The sequence below is a fragment of the Laccaria bicolor genome, genomic scaffold (genome assembly GCF_000143565.1).
Source record: "Laccaria bicolor S238N-H82 LACBIscaffold_7 genomic scaffold, whole genome shotgun sequence".
In the NCBI taxonomy this organism is placed as follows: domain Eukaryota; kingdom Fungi; phylum Basidiomycota; class Agaricomycetes; order Agaricales; family Hydnangiaceae; genus Laccaria; species Laccaria bicolor.
In genome coordinates, this window is record NW_001889878.1 from 429,233 (window position 1) to 443,315 (window position 14,083).

At 48.6% G+C, this 14,083-nt stretch overlaps 5 protein-coding genes across 5 annotated transcripts; 3 read left to right on the forward strand and 2 right to left on the reverse strand.

Moving 5' to 3' along the window:
* Positions 1-109: 109 nt before the first annotated feature.
* Positions 110-6,063, reverse strand: LACBIDRAFT_293566 (uncharacterized protein; the record flags this gene model as incomplete). Its single annotated transcript, XM_001878947.1, has 9 exons — positions 110-540; positions 598-789; positions 844-3,105; positions 3,157-4,228; positions 4,279-4,405; positions 4,458-4,836; positions 4,870-5,797; positions 5,823-5,890; positions 6,001-6,063. The coding sequence occupies 9 exons, from the start codon at positions 6,061-6,063 to the stop codon at positions 454-456; spliced, it is 5,178 nt and encodes a 1,725-aa protein (XP_001878982.1). The 3' UTR covers positions 110-453.
* Positions 6,064-6,244: 181 nt separating this feature from the next.
* On the forward strand, positions 6,245-6,749 carry LACBIDRAFT_317033 (uncharacterized protein; the record flags this gene model as incomplete). The annotated part of the gene is made up of 2 exons (XM_001878702.1): positions 6,245-6,485; positions 6,541-6,749. 2 exons carry the CDS (start codon positions 6,245-6,247, stop codon positions 6,747-6,749), a joined length of 450 nt encoding a protein of 149 aa, XP_001878737.1.
* A 951-nt stretch (positions 6,750-7,700) lies between these two features.
* On the forward strand, positions 7,701-9,206 carry LACBIDRAFT_317034 (uncharacterized protein; the record flags this gene model as incomplete). The annotated part of the gene is made up of 8 exons (XM_001878703.1): positions 7,701-7,746; positions 7,802-7,876; positions 7,937-7,999; positions 8,049-8,344; positions 8,409-8,611; positions 8,668-8,813; positions 8,868-9,079; positions 9,132-9,206. The coding sequence occupies 8 exons, from the start codon at positions 7,701-7,703 to the stop codon at positions 9,204-9,206; spliced, it is 1,116 nt and encodes a 371-aa protein (XP_001878738.1).
* Positions 9,207-9,651: 445 nt separating this feature from the next.
* Positions 9,652-13,049, forward strand: AGO16201 (argonaute-like protein; the record flags this gene model as incomplete). The annotated part of the gene is made up of 11 exons (XM_001878704.1): positions 9,652-9,815; positions 9,865-10,347; positions 10,401-10,642; positions 10,693-11,709; positions 11,762-11,803; positions 11,854-11,914; positions 11,965-12,154; positions 12,204-12,311; positions 12,363-12,473; positions 12,527-12,656; positions 12,712-13,049. 11 exons carry the CDS (start codon positions 9,652-9,654, stop codon positions 13,047-13,049), a joined length of 2,886 nt encoding a protein of 961 aa, XP_001878739.1.
* Positions 13,050-13,198: 149 nt separating this feature from the next.
* LACBIDRAFT_325226 (uncharacterized protein) lies at positions 13,199-13,949 on the reverse strand (the record flags this gene model as incomplete). The annotated part of the gene is made up of 2 exons (XM_001878948.1): positions 13,199-13,651; positions 13,704-13,949. 2 exons carry the CDS (start codon positions 13,947-13,949, stop codon positions 13,199-13,201), a joined length of 699 nt encoding a protein of 232 aa, XP_001878983.1.
* Between the last annotated feature and the right edge of the window lie 134 nt (positions 13,950-14,083).

Below are 14,083 nucleotides of genomic sequence, written 5' to 3' on the forward strand. Positions count from 1 at the left end.
GCAATGATGTACATGACCTTATGGCAACCAATTAAGCATTACTCTTTGAGGGCTTTATTCGACACAGTGGTAGTCACTCGATTGCTTGGCAAATGGGAGACTCACAAGCGCCAGCACAAGAAAAATGTAATACAAATGTCCGAAGCCGTGGTATATTTTGTAAACCAAAATTACCATAAATCTAGGGTATGTAGGTAATTAAGGCCGTAATGGATATACAAAAATGATTGTCTGCTGAATACCGGAAGTAAAAGAATACGTAATAGTTGGGAGCGAAGCAAAAATACAGTTCAAACCTGGTTTGATTAGGAATAAATTAGGGCTGTGAGAGGTAGATGGTTTGATAGGAGGTATCCAACGAAGTTGAAAATGAGCCGTCGTCAGGACGCGAGGCGGCCATTGACGTTGGGTCAGCGAGCGCAGGTCTCTCATGAGGAGGGTGGTTTTGTGGAGCTATTGATCATCAGAGCTCAAAAAGTCTTCATCAGGAATAGGCTTAGTCATGTCGGGGTCAGTAAACTGTAGCATGTAACCCATGATCTGGGAACGCAACAAAAATCAAGAGACTGATGTGTGGAGGCGGGAAATCGACATTACCTGAGGTCTTGGGATGCGAATGACGTAGCCGTCGTCGGCCTGGGCGTATGCGTACGTTTTTCCAGAGCTTTGGTCATGCGGGGAGCTCGTGGACCAGCAAAGAATACCAGCAGAAGAAGCAACGGCTTTCTCAAACGCCGCAGCGCTAGACCGAACTTCGGCAGACGTTTGCAAAACCTTGATGGTGATATCCTAGGGGAACAAGTGGTCAATGACGTGTATGGTCAGACTGCACAGTGAGCGAACCTTAGCGATGAGAAAACCAGTGGGGAATGCGGGCCTGAGGTACTTGTTGATGTCATCAAATGCTCCATGCAGCCCCTGGGCTATCAGGTTGTCTGTTGTCTTGAAGTCTTGTGGCCATTTCGACCACGATACCTTCTCATCAACGTGACAGAAACTATTGGATTGTTTGAAGAACTGAGGTTGAAACCACCTTCCACGGTCAACGGTGACCAGAGTACAACGGAAGCCAACTTCGACAGTGACCGATGAGATGTTAGAGAGGGGGGAATCTTTCCCCGAAGCTGAAAAGGATTCGGGTTTATGGAAAAAGCTACAGTCTTCTTTTGAGCTGTCAAATTTGCTTTCATAGGAAAAGGGATTGTCGATTGTATGAGTGATGGTGACTTCTTGCCATCTACTGGGGCTAGAGGTAATTTCCTTGGGTATGAGATCAACATCGTCGACAGAGGCAAATTTCAGGGAGTCTGTCGCTGTTGTCGCCTTCGCGTTGCCGAAGCGCAAGACTCGAAGATAACTGGTAAGCTCATCAACCTCCCTCGTCAGCGCAATAATATCAGCTGTAATCCTGATTGTTTCGTTCGCAGTCTCTGCCGCCTGTGCGAGCGATTTTGCTGAGAATACGTGCGTGTACGCACGCGAAACCTGTACGATAGCAAGCTGAGCTGACGTAATCTTCGCCATTGCTTGCTCGATGTTGAGAAATGCAGCCTCTGAGATCCCTGATGCCTTTGCCAATTTGACAAACTCGTCCATTACAAACTCGCCGCTAGCGTTGATACACGTTTTAGCCAAAGAGGTTACATTGTTGGTATAGGTGGTGTAAAGTTCCACCTGAGCCTGGTCGTACATTGATTGTGCCACATCAATCGTTCCTTGCGACTCCTCAAAATCATGGCCAAACGATGGGCTCCGCTGCAAGTAAACTAGCTGTGTATTGAGGATGTCGAGCTGCTTCGACTTTGCATCCAGCGCTTGCGCGATCAAATCGGGGTTCATGAAAAGGTCTTCGACCGTGAAGTTGGTATATAATCCTTGGAACCAATCGATGGGCTGAAATTGTACGGGATAAATCGTCATGCTCCCGTCCAAAGAGCTTGAAGCAGAGTTGCGGAGAGCGTCCTTGGCGTCTTGTAACAACTCGGCAGCACTCTTGATATCTAAGTATCCGAGGTACTGACGAACAGTATGCGAATGACCTCTGACAACGGCATCCGCATACTTTGAAGCAAGTTGACCCTCTCGAATGGCGGTGACGTGGTTAAGATGACGAGTGGCAGCATCTGTGTTGTCACTTTTCAGAGCCAGGATCAGCTCGTCGCGCTCGGCCTCCCATGCTTGCTTTGCTGTCAGATACTCTATCATCAAAGCGTCGGCGAGCTCCATGCGATTGATTTTGCCCTCTTCTGTGAGCTTATGGAGAACCGGAAAGGTAGGTTTCAGAGACTTCTCGGGGGATGTGGCGGAAGGAGCTGAAATTGCCCTAGGTGCACTAGTTTCCGGAGAGACAGCTGCATCCGAGTTCGGCTGTGTCCGTTGCGAGCGGACGAGATCTTTGACCCACCCCGTAATGGGAACGTCAGTCATCAGCCATTTACGCACTTGATCTTGCTGCCTCGTGATAGATGTTTGTTGTGGACTAGGTACCAAATTGTTTAAGCATTGCTCATAAACAAGGGATAGATTGAGGCCGTTGGGAGTACTAACGACGTTGCCAACATTGTAAAGTTGATCGGTGAGACGGAATTCACTCTCAGTAACGGCTGCGGGCTTGATGGACTGGCCATGGATGCCAGCAGCTGTAGTGTCCCATGCGTACTGGTCCTGAGAGAGGCATCGCCCAGGAATCTGGAGCGCAAAAACCTGACCAGAATTTGGTGCAAAAAGTTTTGTAAGCTCATCGAGGATGGTTTTGAGGAAAGGTCCAGTCGTAGTTTTCGGCTGCGTACGAACTCCCATAACCTTAAACAGTGGTTTGTTGATGGAGGGAGACGGGGTATGGAAAGTTTGACCTATTGCCGCAGAGGTAATGGAGGGGGTCAGTAGAAAAGAAGACGACGGTGGATTTGCTGCAAGATTTGCAAGGGCATCGTAGATCATTCTTCTCAACTGTCCTATTTCAACGGCGAAGTCCAGACGGCCAGAGAAACTGAACGCCCTATCCCGTTGTGCAGATAACTTGCCAAGGTTTGACTGGAGGCCCAAGCTACGAAGATCACCTTCAAAGTGGTCAAACACATCTCCGTCGGGATAAGGATACAACACCTGATGTAAAACTGAACAAATTGTATCATGTTTGATGCGGAATAAACTTACCCCTAAGACTGCCTCATCCATCACAGACGGAAGATGGTTGAAGCTAGGAGAACGGAAATTGAAAAACTCTTTGAAGTTCTTCCAATTTTTTGTGGTTTCAAGAGACCGATCTGCGTACAACATGATGGAGTTGAGATCAAATGGGACCACAACTGATTCGCTATGGTGGTGGGTGTCTGTTGTTACAGTGGAGAGACGCTCGTGCCTGAGGCCAAGGGAGTGGGCGATTTCGTGAAAGAGTATGCGCTCCTCTTGGACCTTGTCCCCAATGCTCGTCTCCGTCCTTGCGATCATATCTGTAAAACACATTGAGCTTTCCACAGTTCCACCTCTTTCATGAATGAGTGCCTGTGATTGGCGAGACCCTTGGCATGTCGTTCCAATCATACTCCATCCTGAAGATCTTCCGTTTGGGATGGGGCCAAAATAAATGTGTATGTCAGCCTTTGCTGGAGCAAGCCCATCAAAGGGAATCTTCCTGAATCTCAGATTAGTTATGCTGGAGTAGTAAGCGTATGTTTCAGCAACTCGACGCTGACGGTATGGCGTGGCATCCTTTAAGCCTTGGACGAAGGAGTATGTAATAACATCGCCGGGGAGCCACAAATTCTCGTCAAAGGCGGCGACTGTATCATTGGCCTCGTCTCCAGTAAATGCATCCTCTGCGCAGCACCAGTCAAGCTCAACACCTTCGCTAGGCGGGTGCCAGCTGAGCTCAACACCTTCGCTAGGCAAGTGCCAGTCAAGCTCAACACTTTCGCTAGGCAGGTGTTGGTCATCGGTAACTCCGTGGAAAGAGCGGGCGGCCCGAGCCTCAGTGTAATAGTTGATGAACTGGAATCTCATTTCCGGCCAGTTGGAACGAGCATATTCCTCCAAAATAAGTTCTTTGATCTCTCCATCGACACCTGCAATCCATAATGCGTGGTCGAGATTCCATCCGTCTTTTACTGGAGTAGAACCCGCAGGGAAAGGATATATGATCATGATAAACGCTAGATCCATGTCTGAAAGGCCGTAGTTGGGAAGGAACTGTACAGATTCCTCGTTCATTTCTTGCGGCATGAAATATCTAACCGAAGTTAGCGGGGCAAAGATTGAGGAGGTGTACAAACCACGCACTTCATAATCGATCCAGCGTCTGTCTCCAGGTAGTTGCTCAGTTCGAAATTGGCATATGCGTTGAAAGCCCCTGCCACCAAAGCTTCATCAGCGCCTCCGATGACGTAGTTGTTATAATTTTCATACGCTGACAACGAAGAGGATCAGACCATTGTGCACGTAGACAAAAATAGTCTTACCCTCTTGTTTCAGTGTTCCCTGCCCCCCTAGTGCAGGAGAGGCATGCTCATGTGAAAGTCCCAGAGTGTGGCCAATTTCATGCAGAAGGACAGCTCGTTCAACATCTGTAAAGAGAAGCGTGTCTTCCAGCCATCCCAGATTCATGGTGGCCCTGTCCCTTGGTATGGACTCGATAGTTCTCCCAATGTATGAGAAAGAGCCGAATCTCTCTTCAAAACTGATACGAATGGTAGCTTCGTTAAGGGATTCCCTATGTTCAAACTTGATATTGGCATAACGACTCCATTGGTCGAGGACTGCTACAACTTTTCGTTGTTGTATAAGACTGCCCTTCATGAACGCGTATGTTATTGTCTGGAATGGCAACTTCAAAAAAGGCTAGTTTGTTCGATTTTGTAGATGACTACTCACAGAGCCATTGTCCCAGAAGTTCTCCCATCTATGAAGAGTCGATTTCGTGCCGTCCGAGCTGCTACCCTCGGGTTCCAAGGACAACAAGACGTCTGCACAAGCATATTTGTACCAAGGGGCGAAGACGTGTTCGTTGGTGAGTAAATGGTCGCCCAACACTTTAGTTGCTTCGCCGCTATTCAAAGTCAAAGGCTCTTTCTCCCCAACATTCGCGTCTGGCGGGATGTTCACAACCACAGAATGATCTACCACCCCTATTGCATCACTTGAACTGTTTCTTGAAACGCTGTTGCCATCGGGAAGAGTGGCATCTTCCCCGAGAGGTGAGCCGATAGAATGGATTGGTTGGAGTTTATGATTGACGATCTCGAGGTCGTCTAAACCCTCGAAATCTTTTATCGCACTGCCTGATGACGCTTTCAATGTGATTGGTGGAGTCGAATCATTTGAACTTGGGTTAGCGCGAACGTCCCCTCCTCCCTCAACCATAACCGAGCCTGATGTCACTGGAGATGCAGACACTAGTAGCGTTGATTCGGGAGGCTGAGTTACGCCTTCCGTCGCTGTTAGGGTATTTGTCATCAGTTGCGGCGTACTTGTCGATGCTAGGGCAACGAGGAACATGATTGGTGATGGTGGTGGTTGGGTCAGAAAAGTGGTAGTTATCGTCGTCGGCTCAGTGGGGACTTCATGAATCGTATCAACATTTGAACTTCCAGAAGTGGTTGGAACACTCGCTGTGCTGTTTGGAAGCGTCGAAGTGGGAATCCCAGAACCTCCTGAAATTCCACCTGGTGAAGCAGTGGGATTCCCAACAATCAGGTCGCTGATAGTCACATGTGTGGTGGGTGGTGAGAGGGGAGTGATACGCCAGGAAGGGCTTGACTTGCTGGAGTTTGGTGGCAGACGGTTGCTCATACCGAGGGAACTGGAATGTCTGCACACTCCCTTACAGCAAATATATCATGAACTTGGGAAGATTGGCACGGTGACAGCAGACCGCCGGTGAGGGTCGAGGAATCTGGAGTCAAGAGTAATTTGACCTGCTGAAGTCGCTCAAAGTCGAACGGGGCGTTTTGCCAATGAAATGACAGCACATACCTGGCCAATATTCTAATCCTTCCAACAGACCGCCCGAATATTTTGTTTGAAAACGGCTTGAGCAAATTTTGGATGTTTCCAGATAAACTTCATTCGTTGTGCCTGACATCAGCGCTGGTGGTCCTTTCCGATGACAGGCTTAACGTTCGCGTTCACCATGATCATTGATGGAATCCCACTCCCTTTATACACGAGTAATTGGAGGCTTCCCATGCGTAGCAAACAAATTTTGGTTTACTTGATATCGACATTTGCATGAGGGAGAACTTGAACGATGAACGAGTTAGAATTCGCACGCAAACCTTGTGCCAACGCTACCAAAAGTAACCAACTCGAACACTTACCTTGTGACTCAATAGAACATAGAATTGACAAAAGTGTTCTTCACGTCGTACGCAGTGCGCCAGAGCTATTTCCTCCGCCCAAGGAGGCTCCTTCTGGCTCATCACAAAGATCTATATCAAACTTTGTCCGCCGGCGAAGGAACTTGAAGAGTCAAGTCGAGATCTGGCGAGGTATGTAACCTTTTGACTGCATTCCGGTTTAAATCTTATCGCATCGTCGTTCTAGGATCTGGAATCCAAGATACTTGCTCTGCTCTCCAGAACTGGCCCAGATTCTCCTTGCAAAGGAAGCAAATAATGTCTACTCTAACCCAAGTTTTAGGAACTGCATCACATTCGACGTTTAAAGCTTCATTGATTTCTTGTCTGACCACCGGAAGGGTCTGGGTTGGGGGCTTGCAAATAACTTCTCTTCGAGGAATATTACCATTCTAAGCGCTATCAGCCTGGGTTGCTTGATCACACTCGTCCGGATGTCGTGGGCCGCTGAATTTGGGAAGAACCTCAGTCGTCGACCCGCAAACACTGTGCGCAATAGAACGTCATTGGTAGTAACCCATGCAATACACAAAATCACGCGGTTCCATCCTTTTTGTATTGCTTTCAAGCATTTCAAATACATCACCGTACATCCTGATCACGATAAATGGATAAAAGTTAAGAAGCTTCAAAAATTCGCTGCTGACTCTGGCTGGTCCCAATCTGGTGCACTCTTATTGTTATCCTCTCCGCCGCCCTATATGACGCGCACTCTTCTCAACTCCTTGGCTGATGCTACGGCAACATAACGCTTTGTCTCGTGCAAACTGTAAAGGTTTAAAATGGCTCTGTCACAGTTTGAACTTGAAGAAGGCTTACTTTTGCGACCCCCCCACAAATCATCACTTTGCGACTCATTCATCCTCTCGAATCATGGACGCCTTCATCACCACCACTGTTGACGTCGACAACATCCCCGTCTGCAAGGAACAACCAGGCGGCAGCGGCAATGATGTCTACTGCACCATCGCTTGAAACTCAAGCTCTGCGTTTCCGTAACGATCTCATACATCCGAGTTAGTCGTCTAATACTTTCTAAGCATGAAAACCTCAATTACTCCTCCAGATCATATCATTATTCGTTCATATTACGCATCGGCCACGCATTACTGCATCGCATTATCAGAGGAGGGCAGGGGGAGACAATTTTGAGCCGCTTAGCGGCCAGTTAGTTTAACCATTTTGAATTCAGAAATATTGTGAAGTTTTATGGAGTTGTGGAATGTTGGTGGAATGTCAAATATTTGTCATTTGATCTCGTGTAACGCGTCGACGCGTTGTGTGGCTCTGTTTAATCATACGTTAGCGGCACAACTAGTTGTCGCTTCTGGACTACATATAACCCCTATGAAAGACGTTCTTCTGGTTGGCTTTGGCGCCGTTGGTGCAATCTGTACGCTCCCAAAAAGGATTCACAGCATGAGGTTATCGTGCTCATCACTACAAAGACTCCCTTATCTTGAAAAGAAGTGGGTTGGTTCGAGTAACTGCCGTTGCACGCAGTAATTATGATCTGGTGAACAGTACGTGATGTACTTTTTTTCAGGTATACTTTTCATGCTTAACAGAGTCTGTTCATTTAGAAGAGGGCGTCAATTTCAAGAGTGGAAAATACGGAGAGATCAATGGGTGGAAGCCTGATCGACGTAAGTTTATCTTTATCTCTCTTGATCTTGTCCTGAACGCGCTCGAGAGTGTGCAGATCTGTAGCTGATGCTGCCGATAGGCCATATTCATATGTCGTGGTTACGACCAAAGCTATCCCAGAACTGATGCGGACACCCAAGCTGCTGGCACCACTCCTTGCTGCCCGCTACACTGATCAGTTCTCACAACCTACTTACGTCTTACTTCAGAATGGCTTGAATGTCGAAGTTGATTTATATAACGCTCTGAAGGAGCTCGGAAATGGTGATCCCAGTATCATCAGCACTGCTCTCGGGATTGGGACAAACCTTTTGGCACCAAACGTTGTTCAGCATAATGATTTTGTGCGTCTGTAAAAACTGAGATTTTATTTGAACCATCAGGCTAACGGTCTTTTTCTTTCCAAAGGATCGCGTTACTCTCGGAAAATATAGATACAACGATAGAACTACCACTGAAAATACCTCTGAAGAGGCGGCTCTTCTGAAAGATCTGGGAGGGATTCTTGAGGCGGGGGGAAGCACAGTAACGATCGTCCCCGAAATCCAAAGGGCAAAATTTGCCAAAAACTTTTGGAATGTAGCCTTTTCATCTTTTGCTACCTTGACGAAGTTTGTGTCTTCCGAGTCTCACCGATGGGCAGGTTATGTTGACAGTATACGTGCAGTTATAGACTTCCTGCTATCTTCCGACCTGCCCCAGAAAGTCCGTCGGTGCCATATAGCCCTTATGTGTCTCCCACTACGGCCAATCTGATCGCAGAGTACACGATTCCTTCTATTAGAGCAACATTAACGGAACTCCTCAATTTGGGCGAGTTGGAGTGATGGTTTTGTTGCTTTGTACATTTTATTGATTTTCTTTTAGGTCGGGCTCTCGGCTTCCCAGATGGCGATGATGGCCTTCCGTCATCGCTAGTTGACAGTGTTTTGAATAACACGGCACGGCTACACACTTCGCCTGAAAGCTTTCACACACCAAGCATGATGCTTGACGCAGAGAAAGGCCAAGCGATCGAGGTAGAGGTCATCCTTGGAGAGGTCGTGCGTATGGCAAAACAGGTTAATGTGGACATTCCTGCAAGTGCTTGTTACTTTTGGTTGGAACACCGAGTGCTAACTACAATGCTAGCGCGTTGAAACCTTGTATGGTCTGTTGTTGGTGGTCCAAAATCAAATCCTCCGCAAGATAGAGAGTCGGAAATAATTGCGTCAGCCGATCAGAACCTCTACGTGTAGCTAACGTGGAGCGGTCCCGATATAAGCGCTTAACTGACTGCGGAACCATTGCGGATTGGATAAGAGCGTGGATAGTGCGAGGTTGGGGCGAGGCAGTGTGTTGATGGTGTTTGCATGTATTTGGTGGCGCAATGTGTATATGAACCCCGCTGCGACTTGAATTCATTCAATCCTTGCTCAACTTGATTTGTTCCCTCTGGGCACATTGTTCATTCTGAACGTGTTCCCCCTGGGCACGCTCATCCTTGAGACAATCATTTCTTGTCATTCGCAGGTCTTCTATACAACATCTTTCATACAACATCGTTCCACTTCCTGTGAGCGCCTAAACCACCCGCCCCAGTGTGCGTCGTCGAAACGCGTTTTTCAACGTAAGAATCTTCACAGCAGAAACAGATAACATCTAGAAACGCATGGCTTACCGAGGCGATCGAGGAGGACGTGGCCGTGGTGGTCAGTCCGGCCCTCCACGTGGAGGTTTTGACTCTAGGGGTCGTGGAGATTTCAGAGGAAGGGGAGGACCTCCTCGAGGTGGAGGTGGTGGCCGTGGCGGCGGCGGCGGTGCTGGTCGCGGAGGGTATATCTCTTGCACTTCGGTGTTTACTGGGGGCTCACCTCAACTCCAGAGTCTTCAATCCTGGACCAGTGGATATTGATGCCCGTCTCAAAGACAACTCACAAGATGCGCTCGTCCAGTCGATGAAGTCGTTGACCATCAAGCCAAACGAGCTACCCCTACGTCCCAATTTCGGGACAGCAGGGACCCCAATCAAGTTACGGGCCAACTTCTTCCCAATCAAGGTTCCAAAGGGACCTTTCTACGAGTACGAGGTGTCGATTTCACCAGTGGCTGGCACAGCTATCCGTCGAGTGAAGCGGCGAATCTTCCAGCTTGCTGAACAATCTCCCCAATGGGCAGCATCTGGCCTTCGGGGCAACGTTGCACATGATCATTCCAGTAAGCTAATCGCAGCAAAGAAGCTTCCGCAACCCATTTCGATTCCTGTCCCGTTCTACGACGAAGACGAACAGGGACCAAAGCAAGGCGGGAAACAATACACACTTACGATCGAGTATCAGCGTGACATAGAATTTCAGAGTTTGATGCAGTCCGTTCTTCATTCTTTTGATACATTGTAGATCATGACGCGTTGCTATTCAGGTACCTGAGGGGTGACGTGCAATACCGCGATTACGATATCAATCCTATTCTCGCCGCTATGAATGTTATTCTTGCGGCTCACCCGAATCGTTCGGGTGGTACAGGTGTCATGGTAGGACGAAACCGCTTCTTCTTCCGCTCGCCAGGCGAATCAATCAGCCTGGGTGGAGGCCTCGAAGCATGGAAAGGCTTCTATTCTTCTGTTCGCCCTGCCCACAACCAACTGATGGTGAACGTGAACGGTCGGTGTTTCGCGCTAACTTGCGTCATTCCGGTCTAAAATGAAATCTAGTTTGTACCACCGCCTTCTATCAACCCGGGAATCTCGCTCAAGCGATGACCGCATTTAGGGATGCGAGTTTTGGTGCCCGTCCTGCTGCTTTCGTCAAAGGCGTCAGGGTGAAGGCGACGCACCTGGGATACAGAAAGACAGTCAAAGCCTTGTCCAATAAGACTGCAAGGCAACACACATTTGTAGCGGCAGACCTGGGCGGGGAGGTAACAGTGGAGCAGTATTTCCAGAGAAGTAAATTATTTAATTTCTTGAAATTCACAAAGTTGACATATTTCCTTTTCGCAGAGTACAACCTGAGGTTGCAATACCCCGATATGCCACTCGTTGATGTAGGTGGACAGAAGTCAAACCTCCTCCCTCCCGAACTCTGCGAAATATTGCCAAACCAACCCTTCCGTGGCAAACTCACAGACGAGCACACGGCGGCGATGATCACAGCAGCAGCCAAGCCACCCAATATCAACGCTCAATCCATCACTGGACGAGGCCTTGATGAACTCGGCTTTAGACAGGGGGCAGATCCCCTTGGTGCTTTTAGAGTCGCCATCGGGACTGAGATGACAGTTGTTCCTGGTCGAATCCTCCCTTCTCCGGGAGTTCAATATGGTCAGGGAACTCCTGAAGTTGACGATCGCGCCAGCTGGAACTTGAGAAACGTGAAGTTCAAGAAGGGGGCGCGTCTAGAGAATTGGGCGGTCCTGGTGATCCGCGATGGGAACAGGGATGAATTCCAAAGTCTCCAGGACCCCGAGTTGAAGAGCACGTACAAGGGATTTGCTGATATGTGCAGAAAGAGTGGGATGAATGTTGACCAAAAGGACCCAGCAGTCATAGAAGCAAAACTTCCACCAAAGAATTTCGCAGATCCCACGAGAGCTCAGGCGATTGGTGTCATTCGGAACGCTTTGACGACGCTTAAGGCAAAACCTACGATTGTGTTGGTCATCCTATCAAACGGCGACAAGCATGTATACTCTGGGTTGAAGCATCTTTGTGATTGCTACCTTGATCTAGGTCAGTTTAACCTGCATTTCCTTCACCGCCCACTGAATATCTTTTTGGATAGCGACCGTCTGCGTCCATTCGAGCAAGATTCGGAAAGAGAAAGGTTTGATCGACCCATCAACTTCCTCTGATGCGATCTAATTATCTTTCTAGGTCAATTGCAGTACTTCGCCAATGTTGCGCTTAAATTCAACATGAAGTTGGGCGGTGTCAAGTAGGTTTCTCTTGCCATCTTCTTGTTGGGGTACTGACGTCACGGACTAGCCACGCCTTGAATGCAGCCAACATGGCGTGGTTAAAGAAAGCGCCGACCATGCTTGTTGGAATCGACGTTACCCACCCTGGACCAGGCAGCGTGAAAGGAACCCCTTCCATCGCAGCTGTTGTTGCTAGCTGTGAGTCCGACTTTGCGCAGTATCCTGCCAGTATGGAAATACAGGAAACCAAGAAAGAGGTTTGTGGATTTTTCGTCTCGTGGTTGGTACAAACTGATATATGATTAGATGGTGACCAATCTCGCCAAGATGATGTGGGAGCGCCTCACATTATTCAAGGCGAAAAACAATGTACTGCCGCAACGCGTGCTGGTGTATCGTGACGGAGTATCAGAGGTCAGTTCGCCGTGTTTTCAACTGTTCATTTGTTCACTCTCATCTGGACAGGGTCAATTCCTTATTGTTATTGAGCAAGAGTTGCCTGCAATCAAGGAAGCGTTCAAGAAGTTTGATACCCCCAAAGCGCCTTACCGTCCCCAGCTTACCATAGTCATCTGCGTGAGTTGCTTATATTTCAGTTGCCTATGAAAGACGTGCTGACAATATAACAGGGCAAAAGGCATCATACGCGATTTTACCCGACAGAGGGGGCGCACGCTGACCACAATGGGAATCCCCGTCCTGGGACGGTGGTGGATCGTGGAGTCACCGCGGTTTATCAGTATGACTTTTTCTTACAAGGTAACCAGTTACTCGTTTACATACCTCGACCGTTGTTAACGAATACTCCATACAGCTCACGGTGGTCTGCAGGGCACCACTCGACCTACCCACTATTACGTTGTTCATGACGAAATCGGCTTCATGGCTGACGAGCTCCAGTCTCTCACCAATTCCGTCAGCTACATGTTCGCTCGCGCTACCAAAGCCGTCAGCTTGGTTTCCCCTGCTTATTACGCAGATCTCGCTTGTGAGAGGGGGCGGTGTTACCTGCACAAGCTGTTGCATGGCATTACCAGTAGCGGTGGATCATCATCGAGCAGCGGTAATGAAGAGGCGGTCATGCGAGAGGCGGCTCAATCCTGGAATAATGGTGTCAGCAATCGGTTGAAGGATACCATGTTTTATCTGTGATGGAGATATCATCCGGTCTAGTTGGGCACATCCGGGCGGTGTGTGGGTCATCTTCCTGGTTATCTGATCTTCGATGTACTTCTAGTAGAATCTGTACCATAACTATGTAGACTCCAGTATCGGTTTCCTGTACAAATATATGTAGGTGTTCACCAACGAAATATCAACTGGAGGCTCGATGCAGGTAGGGCATCCAAAGCACTTCGAGCCGCTTCAGTCAGGAACTTGCTTTTGAAGTCGAGGTAGTCTAGGATCCTCTCCTGGTAGTCTTGCAGTTCCTGATCAACACTCTGCCACGAATCGGAAAAGTTACACCCTGCGTCGCTCCTGCGATTGAAGTCTTCCGTGGCGGGCTTGAGAAGGGGTGTGAATATCTGCTTGAGCCAATCCATGACGCGCTCCCAACCGTGTTCTTCGTATACGGCGCCGGCGTATGATTCGAATAGGTCTGCTAGGGCCTTCGGGGGTGAGATGGCGTGTCGGGGGTTCCATTCTGTTACTTCAAAATCGTCGCGTTGGTCCAGGTGAGCAGACTTGTGCAGGTCGAGTTGGTATGCGATTCGGCCGAGGGTATCGTTATTGCTAAGAACGCGTCCTACAAACTGACCAGTTTGTTATGAGCGCCCAGTAAGTATAAAAGGGAGGATGACGTACCATGTGGTGGTCGGAACTCTCTTTAACTTTATCCACGATCAAGGAACAAGCCAGGTTTACGACACGATCGCCAATAAACTCCAAAAGGTCGTTGTTATCCTTTGAGCGTTTCACGCTGTTCTGAGCTCGACGAAGCCTGGATTTTGCTAATGTAGGGAGGTCCTTGAGGTTGCACCAGTTGTCGGAGCGGTTGAGGTACTCCACTAGTTGGGTGGTTGGGCTTGAGCGACGACCGCGGGGAGACATGATGAGGAAGGGGGTATGGGAGGAAAATTACTCAGGGCGACAGCAGTTAAATGGTATATTGTGAAGGCCACCGCAGGCAAGGCAATGACAAGTTGAGGTCGAAGCTAGGCCATGGTGGACTTTTGGCCTCGCGC